Source organism: Pelodiscus sinensis, chromosome 1 (assembly GCF_049634645.1).
Source record: "Pelodiscus sinensis isolate JC-2024 chromosome 1, ASM4963464v1, whole genome shotgun sequence".
Lineage (NCBI taxonomy): Eukaryota > Metazoa > Chordata > Testudines > Trionychidae > Pelodiscus > Pelodiscus sinensis.
In genome coordinates, this window is record NC_134711.1 from 196,988,396 (window position 1) to 197,015,637 (window position 27,242).

Here is a 27,242-nt window from a genome sequence, read left to right on the forward strand (position 1 = left end):
CCTCCCCGCAAGGGGAACAGCCTATGACAGGGACATATTACATTGCTGGAGAAAGTAACCCAGAAGCAGAGGGAATACATGGGTCTCACGATGATGTGTGCAATGATGAGAATGCACCTCCCATGTGCCTTTGCTTTAAATATGGGTCACTTCCCATTTTGCCAAGGGCTGCCCAACCCTCCCCTCTGCTTCAGGCCCTGCCCCCACTCCACCTCTTTCCTCAACCGCCCCCTCCCCCGCCTTTTCCTTGCCTCCTCCCCTGAGCGCACCCTGTCCCTTCTCCTCCTCCTCCCTCCCAGCATTTCCGGAGTAGCATGAAGGGCCCCCAGTGCCCAAGAGTTGTAGGGGAAGGGGGTTACATGTAGAATCCTGATGGCTGCAGCTTGCACGCCACTGGTATAAACCATTTTCAGGGACATGCAAGCTTCTCTACACTCCCATTTTCACAACAGTGGCACTGATTTAAAAAAAACACCTATAAAAATGATGTGACTATTTTGTTGTTCCTTTCTGAAACAGCACTGTATTCTAATATTACCTCCATAATACAATAAACGACAGGGGGGAGGGGGAACAGGAGGAAATACAGCCTAAAGAATATAAACAAAATTTATTAAGGTCACTGATTGTAGAGCAGCAGATGCAAGCATATATTCTTTGTATTTGTTGCAGTTACTGTGTTTGGCACAACTCAGCATACAGAACTGATGGTCTATTTACAAGTACAGAGGTGCATACATAACCATGACATATTTCCAGTGTCTTTTCAATGAGATGCTGTAGTCCTCATTTAATGCTCAAAAGTTAAAGTGAATTAATCTACAATCGGACTGCTTCTTTGCTGTCTGGTTATCAATATATACCATGATTCATTTTTTGGACACATAATTTATGGATGATTAAAGCAGTAGACTGACAGGAGAGATTAGCCAGATGAAAAAAATAGTTGAAGACAATTTTTAAAAGCTAACAGATGAAACACATTATGTATTGCTATTTCCTGCTAATGTGCATGTGGATTTTAATGCTCATGAAAGTGAGGACCTAATAGCAGATGTTTAAGATAGATGTATTATGTGCATGCACTGTATACTGTTTCCCCACAGAGACCCTGAACACCCCTATGGCAGATCAGTGTCCTATATTTCAGTGAGCTAATCAGCTCTGTACCTGGTCTCAGGTCAAACATCCTATTTTTGCCTTGAATGTCCTATTTGGAGAAAATAAAGGCAGGTTACTCTTGGCCAAGATTTTCAAAAGTCACTAGTGATTTTAATTGTCTCAATTTTTGGATACCCAGCTTGGGAGGCCTTAAGGAGCCTGTTTTTCAGAGAGTAGCTGCTCGGTACATCATGAAATTTAGGCCCGATCGGGCTGCCGCAGCCCCAACCCTGCTGCTGGGTGGCACGTGACTGTGCTGATTCTGCCAGGCTGCCATGGCCAGCTTCCCCTCTCAGGCTTCTGTGGCCATAGTCCTGGCCCCACTGTTGGGTGATAGGCAGCCCTGCCTTCTGTGCGGCAGACAGTCCTGATTGCGCTCCACCCAGGCTCCTGTGGCCCCATGGCTAGCAGTCTCACAGGGCTGCACTGGACTCCCAGCTGCTTGCCCTCCTGCCCCAGGACTCTCTCATCCTGGAACATCTGTGGTCATGCTCTACCACAGAATTTGCTGGATGAGAGAATCCCAGATTTGGAAGGTGCAACCCATAATCACTTTGGAAGATCTTGGGATACTAAAGACAAGCAATCTCAACCATCGGGAATCTGTGCAGATGGCTCGTGTGCACCCAGCTATTAATATTTTTAGATATTATTTTCTATTTACATTTCAGACACATGCTATGTCTAGTCTTGTTTTCTCTGTATTCACTTTAATTAAAAAGGTACAAAACTGCAAACACTTGCTGTATTATTTCACTTGCTCATGCAATGATGAGTACCTTTTAAAAAATCTCACCAAGCAACAGCTGGCATCCTGCAGTTGGCTCCCATTTCTAAATTTACTTTACTCCCAGCCCACAGTTAAAACTCTGCAAGTATGCACTGCATTCATATATAAATTAAACATTTCACAAAACCTTGCTATTCAATTAAGGGGAAAATACTGTCATTTCTGTCAGCAATAATGAATCCGACTATGGAGTGGGTAAAATTTAGCATAGACTAGAACTGATAATTTTTTTTTGCTATTTTTATAAAATTTGGATGCTCCCACTCCAGCAATATAATAGGTTGACTGGCTGAACAAATGGCCTTTCCTTTTATCCAGAGGGCCAAGAATTTACGGTGATTTTGCGAAATATTTAATTTTTACTGAACTGAAATTTTGGGGGCAGTTAGAATTCACATGACCCTTGTATTTACTCCTTTTCCAGTCCTAGGTTTCTTTTGACTAACTCTGCTTGCAGCTGTGTTCCGAGTGCAGGGTGGAACAGGAGCAGTCCGATGATTTTCTCTTTCTTTATTCCCCAAATGGAGTGGCTCACTCAGCTATCAGATACTTCCCAGAGCATTGAAAAGGGAGAGGTGCATGCTTGCAGGGCAGCAGAGATCACAACACTAAGCACAGCCATCAGGGCAGGCATTGTGGGATACTGGCAGAAGCCAGTTATCTCAACAAAACAAACACCAGAGTCTATACTGGCTCTTTGTGAACAATAAAGGGAAGGAGAAAGACAAAATTCCCTCATGGAGCTGAAAGTTCTTTGTAGACAAAAATGTCTACTTTTAGCGACAAGTCACATTGTAGTGTGAACACTCACGCAGTTTTATCAAAGGAAGACACTTTTCCTTGACAAAATTTGCCAGTGTAGATAAGTCCTGGGTGCAACAGTACATACAGCTTTTGCCTCTATTTTTCCTTTATACATTCTCTTCCCTGCAGCAGTGGTAACACAGTTAATATATCTATATCTATCTATATATAAATAAAACCATCAGATAACACAGATATATATAGCAGCTGTGTTTATCTGATGGGTTTATTTAACCTCCTTTCTTAGGTCTGATGACTGTATATCTGCAGGCTGGTAGCCTGAAACAGTAACACTTACATGGAAGAAGTGTTTGATCTAGTATCTCAGATATAATTGGCTACTAGGCATGTTACATTTTGATTAATCAGCTAATCGATAGTCGATAAGGGGGAGGAGGGGCACTCATTATCCCAGCTGCGCCTCATCCTTTTACCTCCCATGGCTCTTATTACATTTAAAAGGCAGATGAGCAGTGGGGAACTGCAGCGCTACAGCTTATGCTTATCGGACAGTCGACTAGTTGCTTACAATCCTCTTGGCTACCTCTGCATAACTGAGGCAAAGGCAACATAACTGCAACAAAACTTATATATAGTCATCATGATAATTATCTAATATATTCAGTAGCTTCCACATGCATTTCAACAGACCAATCCAAAAATAGTAAGTAACATGGAACATTATCTAAAAATATGCATAGACAGACTTCATTATTGTGGGTGTAAAAACTATGTGTATACTAGACTCTCAGATGTCAGCTTTTGCTATTATTTATTTTAGCGTGGTATAAATATCTTACTGACCTGAATTTGGGAAGATCACATTGTTCCCAAACAGCAAAATCACAACACCATTATTTATCCCATAAACCATATGAATTACAGGGAAAATGTTTTGGAAATATCTTAAAAGAGCTTCACTGGTATTATTTTTAATATCCCACTTGTGGGAGAATTTTGCAATGATGAATTTATGCAGAAATTAGTGGGTTTTTTGTGCACAATTTCCTCCCCCTGCCCCAGAAATGGGTTGCAGAGCTGTTAGCTACCATGATGGGGGTGCTGTACCCAGCAGACCTTTGCAGAAATCAGCTTGCAAATAGTGGACAGTACTGGGTGAAGGGGAGGGTACTAGAGGTGCCAGAGAGCTGCAGTTCCCTTCATGTCTTGAAGGAAGGAGGCACCATGCATGAAACTCCACACAAGCTGGGACTTAGCATAAGACTGTTTCTCCTTCTGGATCCCAGTGCTCTGTGTGGGGGGAACAGGTACAAACGTCTGAGTTGGAGGGAGCTCAGCTGGGGTTCTTGTGGAGGGGACATGCAAGTGTCTGGGCTATGGGAGCATGCTGCAGCTGGGCTCTAGGGGAAGGGGCAGTGAAAGAGGAACTGAATTGTTGTAGCGATTTCATTTACTCTCTACTCCTGCAGGATTTTTTTGTGTATTTTTCAGACATTGGACCGGTCTACACTAACACTATCACTCTGAAATGTTCGTAATTCTGAACAAAAACATATGGTTGTTCTTTCATAAGTTCACAACTAAATATTGACTTAATACAGTTTACAACTTTATTCTGCAGAAGAAAAAATGCTGCTTTCTCTTTATTTTTAGTAGTTTGTGTTTAACCCAGTATTGTCCTGTTGGGAAATAACCTGCTGGATTGTTTGGGGTTTTTTTGGTCTCTGTGGCTGCCTGACAGTGTACTGCTAGTGCCAAGACAGGTGTGTGGTTGTCTGGTCAGTTCATAACTCTGGTGTTCATGAGTCTGTGTTTCTACTGCATGATGGGACATATTCCCTTGTGTATCCAACTGTACAAAGTTGGAAGAAGATGAGAACATTTCTACACTACATTCCTAGTTGGTGTAAATCACTATAGCACCATTGAAGATAATTCAAGCTTCCACACTCTGTTCCTCTAATTCATTGTTGAAGAAACCTGCAAATGACAGAATGTTTTTTCCTACACACTGAAATACTGCAGTCTCCCCAAGAATGTATTCCACGCCTTCTTGGAGAAGGAGACTAATCAACAGAGTAGGTGTCAGCCCCACTTGTTTCTTTTAAGGACTTCATGATCTACTTTAAAGTAGAATAGAAACTTAGCCAATGATGGTAAAAGAGATTCCAGCTAATGAATTTCTATTTGTTTTCGGTGGTATCCACGGTGTGTAAGGCTCAGGACAAACAAAAGGGGCTGAATCACCCAGGAAAGTCTGAATAAGTGAATACAGTCTTCAGACTATCTGTCACTGTCTTGCTGTTTAAAACAAAGCAAATCTCTTTTTAAAATGCTCCTAATACGTTGTCTTTCCTGAGTGCCCAGCATTCTCAGCAACATGAGGAGCACGTGAATAATCAATATGTTGTTGTGCCAAAAGGTCTTTATGCTCCTCTTTTAAAAGAACCCAAATCTGTGGAACTTCAGAGGCCAACAGGGCAAGGCAGTCCAAAATAATGACACAGTGATAATCAAAACACAATGTAAAATAAAAAAATATGGGGCTGAATTTCTTCTGCTTCCACATGACCCATGACGTAGAAGCCCCACTCTTCCTCTAGTTAGAGAGGGATCCAGATACATTGTATTGGGACATTGATAATGTACATTACACTGTGTCCATTCAAGGCTTTAAACATGACAGTGTAAATTCAATCCGCAGACTAAGCAGGAGCAAATGCAGAGAGTGAAGGGAGGTTCCAAAGCAGATGGAGAGAGGCTGTTCACAATAGTGAGGGATGGCAGAACAAGGAGCAATGGTCTCAAGTTACAGTGGGGGAGGTTTAGGTTGGATATTAGGAAAAACTATTTCACTAGGAGGGTGGTGAAGCACTGGAATGGGTTACTTCTAGGGAGGTGGTGGAATCTCCATCTCTAGAGGTTTTTAATTCTCTGCTTGACAAAGCCCTGGCTGGGTTGATTTAGTTGGGACTGGTCCTGCCTTGGGCAGGGGTCTAGACTTGATGACCTCCTGAGGTCTCTTCCAGTTCTACGATTCTATGAAGTAAGCCTAATGCTCTCTGCCCATTCTCAGAAATAATCACACTCTAGCACTAGCAGCAGGGCATTGGGTTGCATTGTAGCCAGCTTAGTATAGAATGCCTTGCAGCAGTCTGATCCTGATGTCACAAAGGCATGTAGTATGGATGGCATCACAGCAGTCATGGTGTAAAAGTTCATTATCATAAAAACTGAATCACCTGCACCACAGTTGATCATCTACAATTACTAGGTAGACCACAACTCGGCTCAGCTTCCATGCTGAAGTGGCCGGCTCTCATCACACTCTCTAAATTTAGTAGGTCTTCTCATTTTCCTCAGACCTTCTGAAAGAACCAGACCAGTGTCAGGCCCATTTTGCTATGTATTTAAAGACCTCACCTGTGGGGATCTCAGTCCAAGGAAAGTGTCAGTTATTTCTAAATAATTTTTGGCATCCCTGTAAACCTCATTCCACAAGGAATCAGGGATGTCTCAAAATAGTGCTTTATTTTGAAATTTGGCGCTGTGTAGAAATAGCCTATTTTGAAATAAAATTGAAATAAAAATCGATTTTGCGTATCTCATTTCGATTTTAGAGGGCAGTCTAGACATTCCCTAAGATGAAAAACCTCTGTGTGGAATCACCACAGAATATAAATCCACAAGCAGCAGTGGCCATACGTGTACACACGTCAAGGGTGCCATCTGTGTTTGCATGTCAGAGCACACAAGCAGTTCTGCTGCACCACCAGAAAAATTAACCAGGCTCAGAGTTCAAGATATGCAGTGCTTTGGGTCAGTGTGCCGTAGCTTTCCGGTTATGCCTGCTTGCTACTAGCCACTTCACGCATTGGAAGAAGCACTCGGGTGCGGATTCCCATTCTGAGACTCATTTGTCTTGTAACTGGCTTGGGCATCATCATCAGTACCATCCGACGATTTCAAGTCTGCCTTATCCATAGGCATAGCAGCCGCAGGTGGTTTGCAAGCAAAGCAGAGGTATTTGAAACAAGACAGCAAGCCTTCTGAAATACTGGATGAGAAAAGCTTTTTGCAGGGGTGGCAGAATTGGTAGAACACCAGCATGAAGAGGACAGCCATGCAATAGCCAATCAGCAGCTGCAAGACTAATAAAGGGGCACACACGTACAGGTAGACGTCTGTTCTATAGGCATACCACAGCAAAAGGAGGAAAGCATTCTCAATGAACCTTAGCATGTAATATACAGCCAGTCGGTACCAGTTCTGGGATTTGTTAATTAAGTCAGAATCATTCAGCTTCAGCTGCACTGCTGACCAGCAGAACATGTTAATGCCAGCATACAAGAAGGTAAGGAGGCACAATACAATAGTTGTGCCCACCCGGCTCAAAGCCTTCTCTATATTTTCAGGGAAAGGGGATTTGCTTTGCCAAAAGAGAATCCAGGGGTAAAAGAAAAAGCCAAAGAAATTCAGGAGCACCACAGGCAGGACCCAGATTTGAAGCACAGAACTGAAAAGAACCAGAACTACAACCCGGGTGGCAATCTCAAAGCTTCTCCAGAGGAATATGCAGAGGTAGGCTGCAGGTTTCACGCTGACATCATAATCATCATACTTAATCTTAATGGCCAGGATGTTGCAGCGTAATGCGCCATATACAATCGACAGCAGAGAAAGAACCATGAAGATGCCTGGGAAAAGAGAAGATTTTCAGAACCTTCTGTTTTAGCAAACAGTAAATGCAACGTATTCAAGTAGTACAAAGCAACTGGAAAGCTGCTTTCAACAGGGAAGCTGGTGATGCCCCTTCTATAAGACAGTGGTTCCCAAACCACTGAAGGGTGGGGGCATGGAGAAATATTTTGGGGGGGATGCAGTGGGACCCAACCCAGTCCCCAATGGGGTGGGGAGGAAGTGCTACCCTGCTCTGTTCTGCCCCCAAACCAGCAGCTCCCCCCGCAGCCACAGCTCCACTCAAGCCCCAGCCTGGCTCTGGTCCCAGCAACAGTTCTGCTCCGGCTCCAGCCCAGCTCCACCCCATACCAGCTCTACCCTCATTCCCTCTCTACTCCTAGGCCAACATCACCTCTAGCCCCAGCTGCTCCCCCATTCCTGTTCCCCCCCCCAAACCTGCAGTCAAAACCCCTCTGCTCAGTCAACTGTGCAGTAAGGGGAAGGGGAGAAGAGTGCACCCCACTGTGCTAGGGGAATCCTAGCAGCCTTTCTACACCACCCACTCCTGAAGAGTGTTCCCTGTAAGCTGGGCACTTGTGTGGCTCCTCAGGAGAAATTCAGATGCTATCCGGCTGATTAGCAGAGTGCCCGCAGCTTGATTTGTGTTTCTACTGGTGGTGCCCATTCAGACATGCCTCAGTGAATGTCATAAAACATGTTCTGCACATGGATGGAAAAGATTGGAGTTTCTTCTGACGCCAGCCTGCCCCTGAGCTAGGAGATGTGGGTGGGAGCATCACCAGTCTGCACTGTGCTCTGGCAATCGGGGGCTGACAAAATGGCCCCATGGAGTTAGTGCAGCCAGCACGAGTTAGAGCCTGGGAGTTATTCTAGCTTCTGCCAAGGGCTAAATCAGTTCATGGACGGCCCTTGGGCTGGGGGTTGAGCGGGAGCAGAAAAGTAGCAGAAAGCAACACATGTCCCGTCCTTCCCACCCTCCTCCAAGGAAAGTCTAGCAGTCATGGGTGTTTGGTAGCCTAGGTGGGGGAAGGCTTTGTTTTCCCAAACCGCCATGCATGGCCCCATCCCCAGAACACCTGCTGTGGGCAGAGTGGTGCTGCCCCCAGCGCCTGCCCTCCCGGTGCTCCTGGACAGGGAGACTGGAGCCATGTGGCCTCCTCCCTCCCTCCCTGTGCTGGGGCCACACTGCGTGCCCTCCTCCTCCTCCTGGTGCTCTGGGGGCCAGGGAAGCTGAGGGGCATGCATGTACTCACCCCCCCCATCTATTCCCCTCCTCGTGCGGGGGAGGGGCCCTCAGCAAAGGGGGCGGGGCTGTAAGTGTGGCTGGGGGCCTGCCTCCCTCAGCCCCAGCAGCACCAACTGCCCATGCTAGCAACACAGTCTAAACATGCTACCCCATTCTTACAGAGGGAGCCCTTCTCCCTGCCAAACATGCACACTAAAAGCAAGGGTGAATTTGGGGGGCAAGTAATACCTAACTTATTTTGTCACAAAAGGAAAAAGATCCAGCTAACTGCACTGGGTGGATCAGACAAGGATCTGCAGGCGCTCACCAGCACCCTATCCAGTGTGATCAGAAAGGTTACTTGGGTGGATAGTAAGGATGTTAAAATTCAGTCAAATAGGTAACCATGCAACTGCTGAAAATATCAGTGGTTACACGCTGCGGGCTCTGCAGTATAAAGACAAAATAAGCAGAGCCAGCAGTGAAACCTCTCCAGGAACGGGGTCACCCGCCCGTGTCCACCCAGCTCCTGGGGAGGAGGTTTCACTGCCCTGCCGCAGCAAAGCCGTCTCCCCAGGAGCCAAAACCATTAACCAATAAGAATCAGCTTACTGGTTAAACGGTTAGTCAGTGACACTCTAACTTCCTTAGTGGATAGTCTTTGAGCATGGGATTTCAGCAATGGTGCTCCCCAGTCATGGAATCAGCCACCCATCCATGAGTGTTATTAGTAGGCTAAGTGAATTTTGCAAATCACAGCTCACGGTGCTTTGATCTGGCTGTAAATTTGAAAATGCCCTGGGACATTTGTAAAAACAAAACAAAACAAACAAACAAAAAACCCCCCAGCTCTACACACTATGTAATCCTCTAATAAAATAATACTTTGCAATAATACAGTGCGTTTCCCATCTAAGAGTACAGTGGCATTATCCCTATCTCCTAGACCAGGAATGCTGAGGAAACCAAGAGATTTGAAGTATTTTATGCAAGCTTTGTGTAAAATCTAACTATGTGATGTACTTATATCCTCCTCCCTCCCCTGTCCCCACTGTAGTATCTGTGTGCCTCTCAATCTTGAATGTGTTTATCTTCACAACAACTCTGTGAGGTAGGGCATTCTTACCAAAGGCGAACTGAGGCACAGAGACTTGCTCAAGGTCACATAGGAAGTGTGTGATGGAGCTAAGAATTGAAGCCACATGTTCCAGGCCAGCACCCTGGCCACTCACTCTCTGTTTTCTCGTGGAAAAGATAAATATGGCATTTGTTCACCTAGCTGCATTGTATTTTCTTTATTTGTCTCTCTCCCCGCCCTGCCTCTATTATATAACCTTAGACTGAATTTAGAGATGCTGACTTGTAAGTATGGAAATCCACCCTTCTGTGTTTTTCCACACCTACTTATGATTCCTCAGGGGAAGAGCTTCATTGTGATTTAAACATGGCAGAGTGCGGATGGGGCTACTTGGAATCTGGCATCCAAAGTGACAACAGGTGGCACTAAAACATTACTGTGATGGGCATCTCCTTACATAGCTCCCGGGCACGTGAAACAGCAAATGCAGCCTCTCGCACCATGAAAAAAACATGGAGATTGGAGTTCACAAATGTCATGCAGCATCTGAGCTCAATGTCATGTGAAACTGTGATAGCAGAATGTTAGATACTCCATAATATCAGAAGCTTCAGGGGGTAGCCGAGTTAGTCTGTTACAGAAAAAAATGGTCTGGTAGCACTTTATAGACTAACAAAACATGTAGATGGTATCATGAGCTTTTGTGGGCACGGCCCCCTAACTCTGGTCATCTGAAGAAGTGGGCTGTGCCCACAAAAGCTCATGATACTATCTACATTTTTGTTAGTCTATAAAGTATTACCAGACCATTTGTTGGTTTTTTCCATAATATCAGTTACTAAAGTGCTTTTTTATCTGACTACAGGGAAGTAGGAGCTGTGAATTAAGATACCGAAAAAATGCATCCACAGGCTGAAATATATTAGCACAGAGCTTTCATACCTGATGTCTAAACTTCAGACTCTTCAATCTATAATTAGGCACCTAAAAATAAGTGGCTTGCTTTTTTAGAAGTGCTGAGTAGCCAAGCCACTGTTGGGCACTGCATACGTTCAGCACCTATGAAAATCAGGCCACTTTTATTTTAGGAGTTGAACTATAAATTTAGGACACAAGTTTTAAGCATGCACGTTTGAAACTTTCAGCTTTAATCTTTGCATTTTCATACAAGGCGTATTTTAAATGCAAATAATTAAAGTAAAACTCATAAATTATATAGTCATTTTTCAGAGGGGTAGCCATATTAGTCTGTAACTTTACAAACGAGTAGTCCTGTGACACCTTAGAGACTAACAAAATTATATATAGTATCATGAGCTTTCATGGGCAAAACCCACTTCTTCGGAAGTAGTGGGTTTTGCACACAAACGCTCATGATACTATATATATTTGTTAGTCTCCAAGGTACCACAGGACTACTCATTTTTTAATCATCATTTCTGTTAGCATTTAGAAGGAAATATGTGTTGAATATTAAACTGGTGATGCTACAGCACTTTCTAGTTTATCAGATAAAATGAGATTAGATAGATTTCACTCGAGTCAATTATTTTAATTTAGTGCTTAGCAATCAATGCTATCTGCAACTTCCAATTAGTTTGTTTTATTATCATATAAAAGGACCACATTTACTGCTTTATTACAGCTATTTAACCACACTTGTGCTATTGAAAGGAATTAAGCTCTGAGCATGACTCTAAGAAACTGAGATATTTTAATATCTTTGAGTGATTAGCTAGTGAGCTTTTCCCTGTACATTTTAACTGCCACCTTGTCTTCAAACATCTCTGAATTCATTTTGAATAGAATGCCTGACAAAGAATTACCGTATTTTCCGGCGTATAGGGCGACTGGGCGTATAAGACGACCCCCTATCTTTTTAATTAAAAGATAGGGTTTCATCTTATACCCCAGCGCCCCTCCGCCTCCTTTGCTCCCGGTGTCCCTGGTCTGCTGGAGATGGTCCCCAGCAGACCAGAGGCACCGGGAGCAAAGCCGTAGCAGCTTTGAAAGCCTCGGGGGAAGCCGGCGGGGGGGCATCCCAGGCGCGCCTGGGATGCCCCCCCCCCCGCCGGCTTCCCCCGAGGCTTTCAAAGCCGCGGAGGGGCTCCGGCGGCGGGGCATCCCAGGCGCGCCTGGGATGTATACCCAGCGTACAAGACGACCCCCGATTTTTGGGGGATGTTTTTTAACATCAGAGGTCGTCTTGTACGCCAGAATATACGGTATCCATGTACCTAAATACCCAGTATCAGCTTGTAAGGCTGAATAACCATGACAATTGTATAATGGTACAGTCCATATTCCATTGTGGGGAAGGATTTCTCCTGTAATATGCATTCTGTGTGTTTGTTTATTGCTTGAATTGTTCCCCATTTTTCTTTAAAAACAAATTATGTTTTATATATGGCATGAGGATTTTTTTAAGCACTGTATCCTACAAAGTAATGGCCAAAAGCAGACTAGCAAGTGAACACAGTGAGAGCCTGTCATTTCAGCACTCTTAGAAATCTTTGCTCAAGATCAAAACTGGTTCTGGAATTCCAAGAGCAAATACTGACAAGAGTTAATTAAGCAAAAAATTGTTTCTGCAATTTTTGCAAAGCGAATGCTCACACTAAAAAAGTCTTCCTATCGCAGAAAGATTTTACGGAAAAGCTGCCTGCAACCTGTTTGATAAGCTGGCAAGTATTCAGAACACAACCTGGTCCCTTTTAGTGATTCAAAAGAAATTATTTTAGCCCAAATCTGCCTTCCCAGCTGGTGGAAGCTACTTCCTATTCTGAATGGGTGTTTTCCCATTGGTAGCAATCTTGTACAGCAGTAGGCTGTAGTAGCCCAAGCTTGCTCTTTTACCTGAAGTCCCATGCTTGTAACAGCCTGCCAGCCATCAATCCAAATGCCACAATCAAACCAGTGGGGATGACACTGTTGGGCCACCAGGGAAGAAAATATAAAGGACTAGTACTGCCTGCAGTGAACATGTACCTGGCTCAGCACCCATCAGTGAGGAAGGGAGGGGCTGATGGAGTCAAATATTTTCCCGTGAAACTGTCTTACACCCCTTGATAGCAGTGCTGTGTGATGAAGGATTTCATTCTCTTGGAAATTTGGGGCTGTATTCTTTTTAAGAATGAATGGTTTGAGTAACACTCTGTCTTCCAGCACTACGAAGTAAGTTTTTGGTTTTTTAATGACTTACGGCTGACAAGATCTGTTCTTCCCCACTTCTTGGTAACATAAGGGCGACTACTGTCCTAAGGCAGTCATATAATAGTATGCTGATAATGCTGATACCTGGTAGAACCCAGCTGCTAAATCTAGAATGTTCAATATTTGGTAGGTACAGTTACCTGTACCTATGCTCAGGCCACTTACTTTGGTACCTAACATTTGGGACCTAGATATGAAAATGTGGTTGACATCCATAATTTTCCATGTTAATAAATACATTAAAATACTCAAAAGTATCCCACACCTCTTAAAAATGTTGTCCTAAATTCTGATAAGGAAGTGTTCTGTGGTTGACAGATTGCTGGGAAAGCAGACTCTGCAGCAACATCTTAATACTATCTGGCATTGGCAATGATAACAAGAAATCACTTTTTGCTTCTCAGTCCTTATAAAAAATCCTAATTTATATTTACTAGGATTGTCACGTTGCAGAAACAAATGTGTTTTGAAGGCCATGTAATTAAATATGGCATCTTTTCATAATGTCACTATTACTACCTTCTTTAACAAAATCTTTTTCAAAAGAAACTGCTGCAGCTGTATGAAATCTATCTATTCCTTAGATGGAGGTCAAATAAAACAGTAACTGAAGGTTATTTTAACTCTACTGATGACTGTCTAAGCAAGGCAACAAAGGAATGGAGAATTGTAGAGAACTTGATACACTACAGACATGTGCCTTTCTGTGAATAATCCATGAAACTTGATTTGAGATTCCAAAGCACTTTACACATTTGTGTAAGTATTGTACACATGAGAAAGAAACTGGGACACAGGACATTCCATGTTTTACCCAAAGCTACATACAAACTGAGGAGCAGAGTGAAGCACAGAACTAAAGCCTCGTGATTTCTAACCCCCAGGTCTAACCATCAGCCCATGCTCACCCAATGCTCCAAATCACTATGGTACCTTTCACAAACAATTTCAGCACAAATAAGTGGCGAGCAGATAAATAGCACCACGTTTAACTCTCGGTCCTTCTTATGCTTGATTTAGATCCACTTCTGTATTACAGTTTATGAGATGAGGCACCCAGGGCAACGTGCATAAATTCACAGACTAGGCAAATGCACTCTGGCTAACTATCAGCATCCTGTTTAAGTTGGTGTTAAGTCCAGTTTTGAAAGTTAGAGAAATGTGAATAAGGCCCAAATGTCTAAGGGAAGACAAGTGCAATGCTTTCCAGCTAATAAGTTGCCTCCTTGCATTCAGTATTATATAGTAACATGATTTGCTCTAGGCTTCCTCAAAGTTAGGGTGTGTTTGTGTGTGTAGATGTGGCATGCATGGAAGTTGCTGTCTTCGCCCAAGAGGAGGAATTTGCCTATGAATTTGTCATTTAGAACTCTGTGAAGTTTCTTCACTGCTCTGCTTTTGGTGGATGTACCAATTACCTTTGTATTTTTTTTATTATTCTCTATCAATCCGAGTGGCCCGAGACAGCCTTTCTCCTTGGTGACAACTACTAGCAGCCAACAATATTGGCTGGGGGAGGGAAGAGATGACTTTTCTCCAGCAAAGGCCATCTGCAGATCAGCACTTGGAGACCGAGTGCTGATTATGTTGCTCAATGCAGGATACTTCCATTCTGTTCTCATCCTCTTGCCATGGCTCAGCCTGCACGTGATTAATTCATCTTAGCTGTCAGGCACAATGAAGTACCCAGAGCAATGCTTTGTCTTTCAATAAGCTACAGCGCTGTGCCTAAATAAGCACTTTAGGTGCCTTTAAAAATAAAGCTGGCAGCTGCTAAAGCTGACATACTATCACTGGATGCTGATTAATTCTTTGGTGCCAGCTGCTTTACAGGCATTTGTGCTGGTAATGGACACTGTGGTCTGAGAATCCAGGTCCAATGCTTTTGCAAGGTCTGGAAAAGAAACTTTGTTTTTGCTGTTTAAAAAAGTACCACTGCCAAAGGCTAATTGACTAGCTCTGAATAAGTAATTTGTTCAGTGATCTTAGTCCAGTCTCTTGTGACCATTTCACTAAATAATAATGCCAAAAAAATTCAATGTATACTCACAACATGGACAAGAAGGCTGCTGCCAGTCAGTAGAGAGATACATTGACAGATCTATAGTGCTTGCACTACACCTGTATGCTTGCACTACACCCGGCCATAACTTAATCAGTTGAAATTTAACTCTTTCAATTTCTTTGCAAGTTTAGGTGTGCCTTGAAACTAGAAGGCATCACACCCAAATCAGCATGGTTGTATTGCTAAAGAATACAAATGTATGTGCATGGGGCTTTAGGAACACAGCCTTACCGGATACGCAGACCATAACTGGCTTTAAAAAAAAATTGTGTGTCAGTACCATGGGCACACTTGCCATATGAGAGACCTTAGTCTACAGTCAGTTCCACATATTTATTTTCTGCATGAGATGATACAGGGAGCAGACAGTGTGATGGGGGAAGGGCCCATCCCCTCCAAAAGGAGCATTTTGAATCAGTTGGCAGACATGTGGTTGAATGCTGTCTGTCATACAGCACAAGTGAGAAGCATAGGTGTGCGCATAGGGTGTGCGAGGCGTGCCCAGGCACACCCTAATCATGTCTTGGGCCGGCTAGCGGCTGCTGGAGAAGGAGAGAGATTTGTGACAGGGTGCCGCAGCCCCTCACTTTAAATTCCCCACAGCCATCTACGGGGCACTGTGGGGCAGAGAGAGCACATGCGCGGCGTGCTCAAATGCCACACAACAGATGAGAGGGGAGATGCCCGGGCGTGGCGTGATGTCACAGCCTGGGACTTTAAAACCATGCAGTCCAGCTCCAGAAGCAGCTGGGGCACGATTAGAGACGCCGGCCAGTTGGCCGGCACCATTTTTCCACCCCAGGCCCCAGCAGCACTACGCGGCACCCCTGAGGGGCCCCCGCCCAACCCGGCAGCACCACGCAGCACCCTGGTGGCACCCCGCGCTAGGGCCTGGCCGGCCTGTAGCTTGAGCTGGCTCTGACTCCAGCCCCACGAATTGGAAGGCAAAAGCCGAAGGTAAGGGAGGGCAGGGGAAGGGGGGAAAATAAGAGGAAGAGGTGGGAGAGGAACGGGCTTGTGCTGAGGGGAGGGGGGCAGGTCAGGAGAAAAAAGGGGAAAGGACCAAGGGACAGGGTAAAGGAGACACAAATGCCAGGGGGTCAAGTGGAGACAGTGAGGAAAAGGGAAGGAGGGGAGGTGTCAGTTGGAGGGGGGACAGGGTGATGCTGGGAGAGGAGAGGGTAAGGGCATTGGGGATTAGAGGGGGAGGAGGAGGTGCTGGGAGAAGGCTTGAAAGAAGGGGTGGGCATGAGGAAGGCGGGGATGGAGCAAGGCATCTGTGAGGGCACGGGCATAAGGGGAACGGGGCAGAGGGTGATGAGGGGGTGGGCATCAGGGAAAAAGAGGGCAAAGGGGGCGGGGGCAGTGAGGGAAGGGGAAGGCACCAGGAGGGTGCAGGTGCCAGGGGATTCTGGGGGTGAAGCAGAAGGGCAGACACCTGCAGGGGAGGGACCAGCACCAGAGGAGAGAGGCAGGGCAGGTGTGTAGAGGGAGGTGTTAGGAGAGGGGATGAGGAGGGGTAGCTCACATGATCAGAGTGGGGCTACTGGAGGAGTGGGCACAGGGGGGAGAGAAGGGCTGGCGGGGGGTGTAGGCAGGTCTCAGGAAGGCTGAGGGCAGTTAGAAAGGCAGGAGTCAGGACAGCAGAGGAGGATGAGGAGTTTGGGGGGCAGCAGGCACCAGGGGAGCTGATGGAGTAAGGGAAGGAGACATGGCAGCAGAGGGAAAAGGTAGAGGTTTATGAGATATTTATTAATAACTTGGGTGCCACAGTGGCACATCCAAACAAGCCACATTAACTCAGTACTGGTGCACAACACAAAATTAATTCTGCGCATGGGAGGAAACTTAGAGGGAACACTTCCCCCAGCCTCTCCATCCCCGAGTTAATGTCACACACATTGGTGTAATGCAATTGCAGGATAGTTGCATGAGAGGGGTTCTGGGGGGGCAAACTAATCCCTATTGGTAGGAGGATGGTGGGAAAAGTCCTTCGAGGGGGGGTATCACATGACACCTTTTACTTCTGGTCATGTGTCCATCTTGCTCCGAGAGTGTTACCTCCAGAGGTGTGGCCAATGGGGGTCAGGGGCGTGGTTAACAGGGGTCAGGGGTGTGACTAATGGGGGTCAAAGTACATTTAAAAAAAAATTCTTTGGGTGCACACCCTAATGAAATGTGCTGTGCACGCCTATGGTGAGAAGTGTTATAAAAACAACAAAGGGTCAGTTGTTGGTCAGTGGGGCACAATCATCTGCCTCTGAACATCATCTTAGATCTACATCTGGTACTTACCAAGTTAGGAAGCTGACAGTTGCCACCACCACACTGTCCTCACTAGCGAGCCACAACCTGTACTGGATACCTGCTCTCCCCTATAGTCACAGCTAAAGTACAATATTTAGATAAGCTGTTACATGGGGACTTTCTGAAAACTTCCCCAGCTGCAAAACCAACCAAAGTCTATCACCTGCCTGGGCTTCCCAGCCAAAGGAGCCCTTTGGTAATCTATCTGGGAAAGAGACACCTAAAACTCGCATTGCTGCTCAAATACTACTACTTCTCACCTGATTAGTAGGGCTGCCAAGTGACTAAAAATTAATAATAATTAATCACAATGTTAAACAATGTTAGAATATTATTTATTTAAATTTTGGATATTTTCTACATTTTCAATTACAATACAGAGATACAGGGCTCACTTTATATTTTTATTAAAAATATTTGCATTGTAAAAAAAAAAAATGAAGTATTTTCCAGTTCCCCTAATACAAATACTGTGGTGCAATCTCTTTATCATGAAAGTTGAACTTACAAATGTAGAATTAGGTACAAAACATAACTGCCTTCAAAAATAAAACAATGTGAAACTTTAGCGTCTACAATTCCACGCAGTCCAATTTTTTGTTCAGCAAATCACTCAGACAAGCGAGTTTGTTTAAATTTGCTTGCTGCTTGTTCACAATGTCATCTAAAAGTGAGAACAGACGTTCACTTGGTACTGTTGTAGCCAAGATATTTACATGCCAGATGCACTAAAGCTTCATACTTTCCTTCATGTTTCAACAACCATAGAAGTGTCCATGCTGATGACGGGTTCTGCTCAATAACAATTCAAAGTTGTGTCAGATGACACAAGCAGAAGGTTGATTTTCTTTTGTGGGGGTTCAGGTTCTATAGTTTCAGAACGCTTAAAAGAGCAACACTCTGATGCAGAAAGTATGCTCTACATCTCATCCCTCTCAAATTTTGGAAGTCATTCAGATTCTTAAACCTTCCGCTGAACGCTGTAGCTATCTTTAGAAATCTCACATTGGTATCTTCTTCGTGTTTTGTCAAATCTGCAATGAAAGTGTTCCTAAAACAAATATGTGCTGAGCCATCATCCAAAACCACTAGAAGATGAAATTTATTGCAGAATGTCAGTGAAATAGAGTTGGAGACACACAATTCTCTCCAAAGGTGTTCAGTCACAAATTTAATTAACACTTTTTTTTAAAACGAGTGTTGTCAGCACGACATCTGGAATGGTGGTCAAAGCATAAAGGTGCATACAAATGTTTAGACTATCTGTCACGTAAATACCTACAAAATTGCCATGAAAATGCAAATGCCTGCTATCTGGTGACATTATAAATAAGAAGTGGGCAGCATTATCTCCTGTAAATGTAAATAAACTTGTCTTAGCATCTGAACAAGAAGTAGGACTGAGCAGACTTGTAGGCTCTGAAGTTTTGCATTGTTTCATTTTTTAGTGTAATTATGTAACAATTTCTACATTTGTAAGTGGCACTTTCATGATAAAGAGATTGAACCACAACATTTGTATCAGGTGAACTGAAAATTATTTACAAACATATGCACTGTAAAACGATAAGACAAATAATATTATAATGTGAGCACTGTACACTTTGTGTTCTGTGCTATAATTGAAATAATTATATTTGAAAATGTAGAAAAACACCTAAAAAATTTAATACATTTGAATTGGTAGTCTTTTGTTTAACAGTGTGATTAGAATGGTGCTTAACTGATTGCATGAATAACTGTGATCAGTCAATAACTCTACTGATTAATAATTGGATCTTACAGAACATCAGCAGGCAAGGCATGGACCATGTCCTTCTAGTGCTATAACAGAAGCACGTGCTACCATGGCAACAGCCAAGGAAAAAGAAATCTTTTAGGGTGTCTCTGTACATATTTTATTTTTATTTTATTTCTTAAAGTAGTTCTTCCTTGTGCCAGCATGGGGGACACATGTATTACCATGTATCCCTGCCAAGCATTTAAGGGGGAATCCAGGGCAATTTTTTTCTCCTTGAATATATCTCAGTTACTCTGCCTCCTTGATAATCTATCTCCTTATCTTGCCATGAATGTGATCCACAAGATTACTTTTTATGGAGCACCCTAAATATGCCATAAGAAGTGCTTTAATCTAAAATTTAATGGAGTGGAGGAGAACAGGTGTAGCACAAAGTAATTGCTGGCTGAAACATACTGGAATATGCCCAGCAAATGAAGTAGTTTCCAACTTGTTTCTCCAGCTGAGGCAAAAGTAGGCAGTTTAGCAGAGAGCAACCTCTGACCCTCCACCTCTTTTTCCCACCAATACACAGATGGAACACAAACTGTACATACTTCTAGCTGCTGTGATCTCCTGTTGCAGGACACATATATACAGCTGAAGAGTCAGCTGCGGTGCAGAGCCAAGGAAAGCCTGGATCACAGAGGCCCTGCTGAATGCAGATCTATGTGTAAACAGCTTTCTTTCAGCCTGGCCTACTTCTTTTTCCACTTCTTCTGAATGTCCATCTTTAGGCATCTGCCTCTTCTTCGTGATGCTGACATAAGGCTCTTCAAACCTCCCCGCATGAAAGTAAATATAAAAGACTTCCACACACCTGGAAATAAATTGATAGAGAAAGTGTCACAGAAAAAAAATGAAAGGGCTTGCAATAACCTTATTAGCATTCTGTACCATTTCTACAATTGCTAATAGTGTGTGCTCTACTCTCTGAGAACCAATTCATCTCTCAACTTCTGTATTATGACAACCACAAACGTGACCCAGAGAGGGTGAACCACCCTGAATTTGAAATTAAGTACGTGAGCAAGATTTGTGAGCCTAGTGTAATTTCCTGTGAATGAGGCCAGTTCTAGTAGCCCTCATAAAACAAGTTTAGTACATATCTGTGGCACTAAAGTGGACTACGCATTCACACGCAGCTGCATCACAGGGTTAGACCCAGATCCTCACAGTTAATACCTAATTCCAATTGGGATCTAGGCACATAATTACCTTTGAGAAGCTGGCCCTCAGTTGGCTCACAGGAACAATCATTGGTTCCATTAATTTCTAAAATAACCACTTGCCAACTACCCTATATAAGAAGATAAGACTGGCCATATTGGATCAGCTCAAAGGTCCATCTATGCTGTATTCTGACAGGTCCCCCAGAGGGAATGAACAGAACAGAGAATCATCAAGTGATCCAACCCGTCACCCATTTCCAGCTTCTGACAGAGGCTAGGGACACCATTCCTGCCTATACTGGCAAATAGCCATTGATAGACCTAATCTCTGTGAATTTATCTATTACTTTTTTGAACCCTGTTAAAGACCTGCTCTCTTCATAATATCTCCTGGCAAAGAGTTTCACAGTTTGACTGTGTTGTGTGAAGAAATACTCCCTTCTGTTTGCTTTAAACTTGTTACCTGTTAGATTGTATTTGGTGACCCCCAGTTCTAGTGTTATGGGAACAAGTAAATAACTTTTCCTTATTTATTTTCTCTACATCAGTGATGATTATATAGACTCCTATCATATCCTCCCTTGGCCTCCTCTTTTCTCAGGTGAAAAGTTCCAGTCTTACTAATTTCTCCTAATATTGCAGCCACTCCATACACCTAATCATTTTTGTTGCCCTTTTCTGAACTTTTTCCAATGCCAAGTAACTTTTTGGAATGAGACGACCAACATTTGTACACACTATTCAAGATGTGGGTGTACCATAGATTTATATAGAGGCAATAAGATGTTTTCTGTCTTTTTCTCTATCCCTTTTTAAATGATTCCTAACATTCTATTTGCTTTTTGACTGCTGCTACACACTGAGTGGATGTTGTCAAAGAACTATCCACAATGACTCCAGGCTCTCTCTCTCTGGAGTGGTAATAGCTAAATTAGTCCCCATCATTTTGTACATATAGGTGGGATTATGTTTTCCAATACGCATTACTTTGCATTTATCAACATTAAAATTCAACTGCCATGTTGTTGCCCAGTCACCTAGTTTTGTGAGATCCTTTTCAAGCGCTTCATAGGGTGCTTTGGATTTAACTATTTTGACCAGTTTAGTATCATCTGCAAATTTTGCCACCTCACTGTTTACTCCTCTCTCCAGATTTTTTTTGAATATGTTGAATAGGATTGGTCCCAGTACAGGCCCCTGGGGGACTCTACAAGGGTATGTCTACACTTGTACCCTCTTTCGAGAGAGGGATGCAAATGAAGACATTTGAAATTGCAAATGAAGCTGGGATTTAAATACCCCATGCTTCATTTGCATAATTGCGTTATGACGCTATTTCAAAATAGCGCTATTTCGAAATAACAGACACTGTTAAGACGCAGTTATTTCGAGAGAAAACCCTTCTCTCAAAATAACCCTTATTCCTCATAAAATGAGGTTTAACCAGTTATTTCGGAAGAAGGGTATTTTCTTGAAATAACCGCATCTACACCGTGTTTTGTATTTCGAAATAGCGCCATAACGCGATTATGCAAATGAAGCATGGGATATTTAAATCCCGGCTATATTTGCAATTTCAAAGGTCTTCATTTGCATCCCTCTCTGAAAAGAGGGTGCAAGTGTAGACGTACCTCCTAGTTATTAGGAATGTAAATTATTTTAAAAGTTAAATGGTTAAACACTATGTTTAACCGATTAATCATGGAGCAGTTCCCCACCCCCACTTGCAGGACTGGCTGGGCCCATGACACTGCACCATGGGTGGGCGGAAGGAGCTTCTCTGGCTGGACTGGCCCCACTGCACTGTGCCATGAGTGGGGAGCTGCTCCAGCCTGGTTAGAATCATAGAATCCTAGGGCTGGAAGAGAGCTCAGGAGGTCATCAATCTAGCCCGCTGCCCAAAGCAGGACCAACCTCAACTAAATCATCCCTGCCAGGGCTCTGTCAAGCCAAAACTTAAAAACCTCTAGGGATGGAGATTCCACCACCTCCCTAGGTAACCCCTTCCAGTGCTTCACCACCCTCCCAGTGAAATACTTTTTCCTAATAGCCAATCTAGGCCTCCCCCACTGTAATTAGAGACCATTGCTCCTTGTTCTGCCCTCCATCACTACTGAGAACAGCCTCTCTCCATCCTCTTTGGCCTGGTTGGACCATCAGTCGCTGGTTCGCATCACCCAGTAAGAGTGTACTGTGCAGACTAAGGCTATGTCTACACTGTAGCCTTCTTCCGCAAAAGCTTATGCAAATGAAGCGCAGTGGCGCATATCGCCACTCTTCATTTGCATAATTAATTAGCAGACATTTTTGCGCAAGAGGCTTTTGCGCAAAAAGGAGCTATGTAGACGGTTTCTTTTTGCACAAAAACCTTCCTCATTTTTTCAGGAAAAACGGCTCTTGCACAAGAGGGGGTTTTTGCGCAAAAAGGAGCCGTCTACACAGTTCCTTTTTGCCCAAAAGCCTCTTGCGCAAAAACGGCTGCTAATTAATTATGCAAATAAAGCGTGGCGATATTCCACTCTGCACTATTTGCATAAGCTTTTGCAGAAGAAGGCTACAGTATAGACATAGCCTTAAAGTGTGTAACGATGTGGCTGGTTTTCTGGAAGAAGGTGTTCTCTCTACCACTGCACTATTTACACAATAGATCAGTACTGGTTAATAGCTTTATAGGCAGGGCCTGACGGAGGCATGCGCGCCCTGGGCAGCTGCCCGGCTCGCCAACTGATGGGAGGCGCCTGAGGGCAGCTGTAAGGGACACGTGGTGTTCCTTACAACTGCCGTGAGGCGCTGGGCGCCCGGCTCCCGCAGCGCCCACATCCCTGCGGTGCGGCCAGCAATGCCCTTCCCCCCACGGCCGCGGCGCCCTATATGGCCCAGCGCGTGCGCCAGCAGCAACAACTGGGCCGGACTGGGCCGTGCCTGGGAAGCCAGAATGCCTCGGGCCGGCCCTACTTATTGGGATCTGTTTCCTGTTCTACTGGACCAAACTAGGATTTGTGCAAGTGTGGATGGGGGGAATCAAGGTAGAAAAACACTGTGAACTTATTACCATTAGCTTCCTTATTCTAACCACTCTCCTCTCACACATACATTCTCTTTTTGATCTCTTGATTGATTATATTCTTTGAATATAAAGAGAACATTGATTTACTAAGCTTCTATTTTTATTATGTAGGACAGTGTCCTTAGTGCTGTTGCTATAGAGGGAATTTCATAAATGAAATGAATATATTTATTTTTGTGAACAGTAGTGAAAATCCGATAACCTCTAAATTCTCTAGAGCTATCATTCAGTTCTTTGCAAATCTACTATATATTTGAGAGAGACTAACAGATGAATAGACAGATACACACAAACTGTCCAAGAACTCCTAAACGGTAAGAGCTAGGACCACCAAATTTGGTATTCAGATGCCTATTATCAGAAGCAAGGTAAGGATTTGGTTGTGCCAGGACAATCGGATGTGTCTGGAATATGATTGTTCCTCATAAAAAGGAAAAAGAGAGTGAGAGAGAGTTATACTATATAATGACCACTGGGGAAAGCAAGGGGTCAGAGATGGGGGCCAGGGCAGTATAACCCCATTGAGGCAGAGGTGGAGAAAGGAACAGCTAATCTATTATATATTTTAGAGAGTGTGTCTGTAGCCCAGCAGAGGGACATCAACCCCTTCCATAGCTGTGTCCGCTGGAGCTGCAGTGGCCATAGAGAAGCGCTTCTCACCTGGACCCAAACTGCTGTGGTGAGAAAGGGCTGGGGGTAGTCCTCTCTCCCTGGGAAAGTCTACATACTGAGCCCCTCATTCCCAGGCTCATCCCAAAACAACTATTTACATGAAGACAAACAAAAATTATTTCAGTTAAGCACCTGCGCAGCACCATGTAAATCCTCTAGTGATTAAATATATGATAACCAGTTTAAAGACAATCTAGTTCCAAAGTGTAGCAATGACGACATACATGAACAGGGAAACCTCCATGGAAATGACAATATTTCTGTAGGGCCATGCTAACTGTACTTGCATTTTGGTCTTGATCAACACATCACAGAATGCTTACTACATAATGTAATTTAAGACTCAGATACTGTAAACAAACATTTATTTAGCTATATTATTGAAACACTTAAAGATGATTAAAAAAGAGGTGGCAGAATACTAGAATCATAGAATACTGGAAGGGACCCTGAGAGATCAGCAAGTCCAATCCCATGCACTCATGGCAAGACCAAGCACATGTAGATCATCCTTTCACTTCAACATGGTTAAGATTTCACTCACAGAATTTTTGAAATTTTTATTTATGTCACTATTTAAGCTTTTTGTTTTCTTTTTCCATGTCTCTTGTCTTAGGAAATGAAAATTGATGAAGTCAGACTAGTTTTCGTTCATAGTCCTTTTCACTTTGATTTCACTGGCAATATTTTATTTGGGTTTGGAACTATTTCTATTGGACTTCGTTTTTAGAAAATCTAGAACATAACTTAAATTTTGGGCCAAATTTAAATTGACAGTATCTCACCAAAATAATGAATGAACAAAAAAAATTCAGATTTACAGATGGCTTTTCAACAAGTTTTAAAATCTTTGAGCCAAACCCCTTCTCCTTTCCATATAGAAATTTTTTTTTTTTACTCTTTTTTGTTGATTTTTGAAAAATGACATGCATATGTATACTTATGCAGATAAAAACATTGTAAAGAGTCATGGCACATAAAAGAAAAAGAGAAAATATGTTGTTATAGGCTTATATCAAATGACCAAAATATTTTTCTTGCGAATAGTATTATTTCAAAGTGCATTTTCAATGCAATATCTAAAGTGGAATTTTGGGCTCGCTTGTTAAACAGAACACACCTTGTGGAAGAAAGGAGTCTTGAAAGTTATAAATACTAACATTAACTATGGTTTCATTATCACAAAATATTTAAATTAAGCCACATTAGGAGTTTCCCTTTGTTCGTGTTACATCATTCTGATGTATGCCACCACTATGCAGAAATTTGCAGTGAGGTATAGATTACACATTCACCACAACTATCAAATGGCTTATCTCATTCACAAGAGTCAAGCAACTTTAGAGAAATGGCCCCTGTCTGCACAAACAGAAAATAGCTTCTAGAGTCCATCTCAGCCTCAGCAAAGGTGTCACTATTTAGAAGAGAAGACTGTTTGCTTGCCACTTGGGAGGTGTAGTGTGGGGAGAGGGACTCACAACCTATTTTCTTCAATGCTAAGTGTTAAAATTTGTGGATTCCCAAGACTGACCAAATACTACAGCCTTTCCCTGAATTAGTCCTGTCTTTTGTTGCAGCAAGACCAGACTAACAGGACTACCTCTCTATTACTTTTCCCTGTATTGGCCCTCAGGACAGCAACATAAATCATTCTGACTGAAAAAAACAACAACAACAATTAAAGCATATTCTACAGTATTACTGTTACTTTGAAGAATGCAGGTGCATAGGCACAAAGCCTTGTAGGGGAGTTCATGCAGTTGGGGAGGTTGTGCAAAGACACACACAACATGCACAGATCTAGCTGATATGCATAAACATGGCTGTACCTATTAGCACCCACACAGAACCCAAACACCCAGCATATGCACATACACACAGCTCTCTGCAGACACACAGGACAGGGATGTGAAGAGAGCGAGCGAACGAGCATGCACACACATCTGCGTGTATTACAAAGGCGTCACCGTGCTGCCATCCCAGGAACACAGCGGCAGCTGCAACACAAATCTGAAGACTGCGCCAAGGTAACACATGGAACCGCGCGCGCTGCACATTGCAAACCTAGACACGGCTGCACCGGACACGGGGGGCGATTACAGGGCCGCCGGGGAGGGGGGGGGGGGGAAGTGGGGCAATTTGCCCCGCCCCCCCCCCCCCCCACTAGCATGTCTGAGGTCTACAGTATTTTTTTACGGAAGGGGCCCCCGAAATTGCTTTGCCCCAGGCCTCCTGAATCCTCTGGGCAGCCGTGGGCGATTATGCACAAACGCAGGGAGCTCGCTAGGCTTCCGAAAGCGAAAAAAAGCTGCAGCAAATGAGCTCAACGCTGCAGAGCGAGCGGACAGCTCCGCTCCATGGAGTCGAGCGCGGCTGCTCTCCGGGCAGCCCCCCGCTAGAGCCCGCGGGGAGGGAGGGAGCGGCGGCTCGCCGGGGATGCCTTTTAACCCAGCGAAAAGGGCCAAGGCAGGACTCGGTCCCCCTACCCCCGGCCCGGCTCCCAGCCCAGCAGCCGCCCCCACCTGACGACGGGCCCCAGCTGCAGGATGTGCAGCAGCAGCACCAGCGGTCTGTCCCGGCTCAGGTCCCGGTGGATTAGGACCAGGTTGAGCTGCACCAGCACGCAGGGCAGGAGGGCGAAGAGCAGGGTCAGCCCCTGCCAGATGCGGTCCCCGGCCGAGCGGTAGGTGCTGCCCAGGTACAGGGCGGTGCCCGTCTCGGCCACGAAGAGGAGCAGGGAGACGAGGACGGAGCCGGGGAATTTCATCTCCGCCCCTGCAGGCAGCCCGCGCGTGGTTATCTGTGTGCGGCAGCCGGCTGGGCAGGGCCCCCGCTCCGCCCAGCGCCCGCTCCCCGGCCGGGGCTCCCCGGGCTGCCTGCCGCGGGGGTGTGGCGAGCGCCGAGCCCGCTAGAGGGAGCCTCGGGGCGGCCGCCTGCTGCAGCTGCCCAGCCGCGGGCCTTTGGGTGCCCCCGCCCGCCTGGCTCCTGCCCGGGCAGCGGCACCTCCAGCCGGGGCGGGGAGCAGCCAGGGCTGCACGGCAAAGGGGCTTGGCCAGCCCAGGCCGAGAGGCGCCCGCTTCTTCCTTTGTGGGGCGGGGAGTAAGGGCCCGGGCCCCCGGAGGAGTCAGCTCCAGGGGCCCAACAGCGGGCGGCGGGGACACGGTGTATAGAGCGGGCGGTGCCATTGAACCCAGTTACCCCCCTAGGCTCTCCGACCTCATTGCACTGCCACCCCCTCCTGACAGC

At 44.6% G+C, this 27,242-nt stretch overlaps 1 protein-coding gene and 1 long non-coding RNA gene across 2 annotated transcripts in view; one reads left to right on the forward strand and one right to left on the reverse strand.

Moving 5' to 3' along the window:
- Positions 1-257: 257 nt before the first annotated feature.
- XK (X-linked Kx blood group antigen, Kell and VPS13A binding protein) lies at positions 258-27,044 on the reverse strand. The gene is made up of 3 exons (XM_006133929.4): positions 26,519-27,044; positions 19,643-19,905; positions 258-7,413 (listed from the first exon to the last, which is right to left on the reverse strand). The coding sequence occupies exons 1-3, from the start codon at positions 26,761-26,763 to the stop codon at positions 6,584-6,586; spliced, it is 1,338 nt and encodes a 445-aa protein (XP_006133991.1). The 5' UTR covers positions 26,764-27,044; the 3' UTR covers positions 258-6,583.
- LOC142822003 (uncharacterized) overlaps positions 25,880-27,242 on the forward strand; it is a 35,570-nt gene continuing 34,207 nt past the window's right edge. The window contains exon 1 of the long non-coding RNA XR_012898420.1: positions 25,880-26,023. This is a non-coding gene — a long non-coding RNA (uncharacterized LOC142822003). The remainder of the gene's footprint in view (positions 26,024-27,242) is intronic.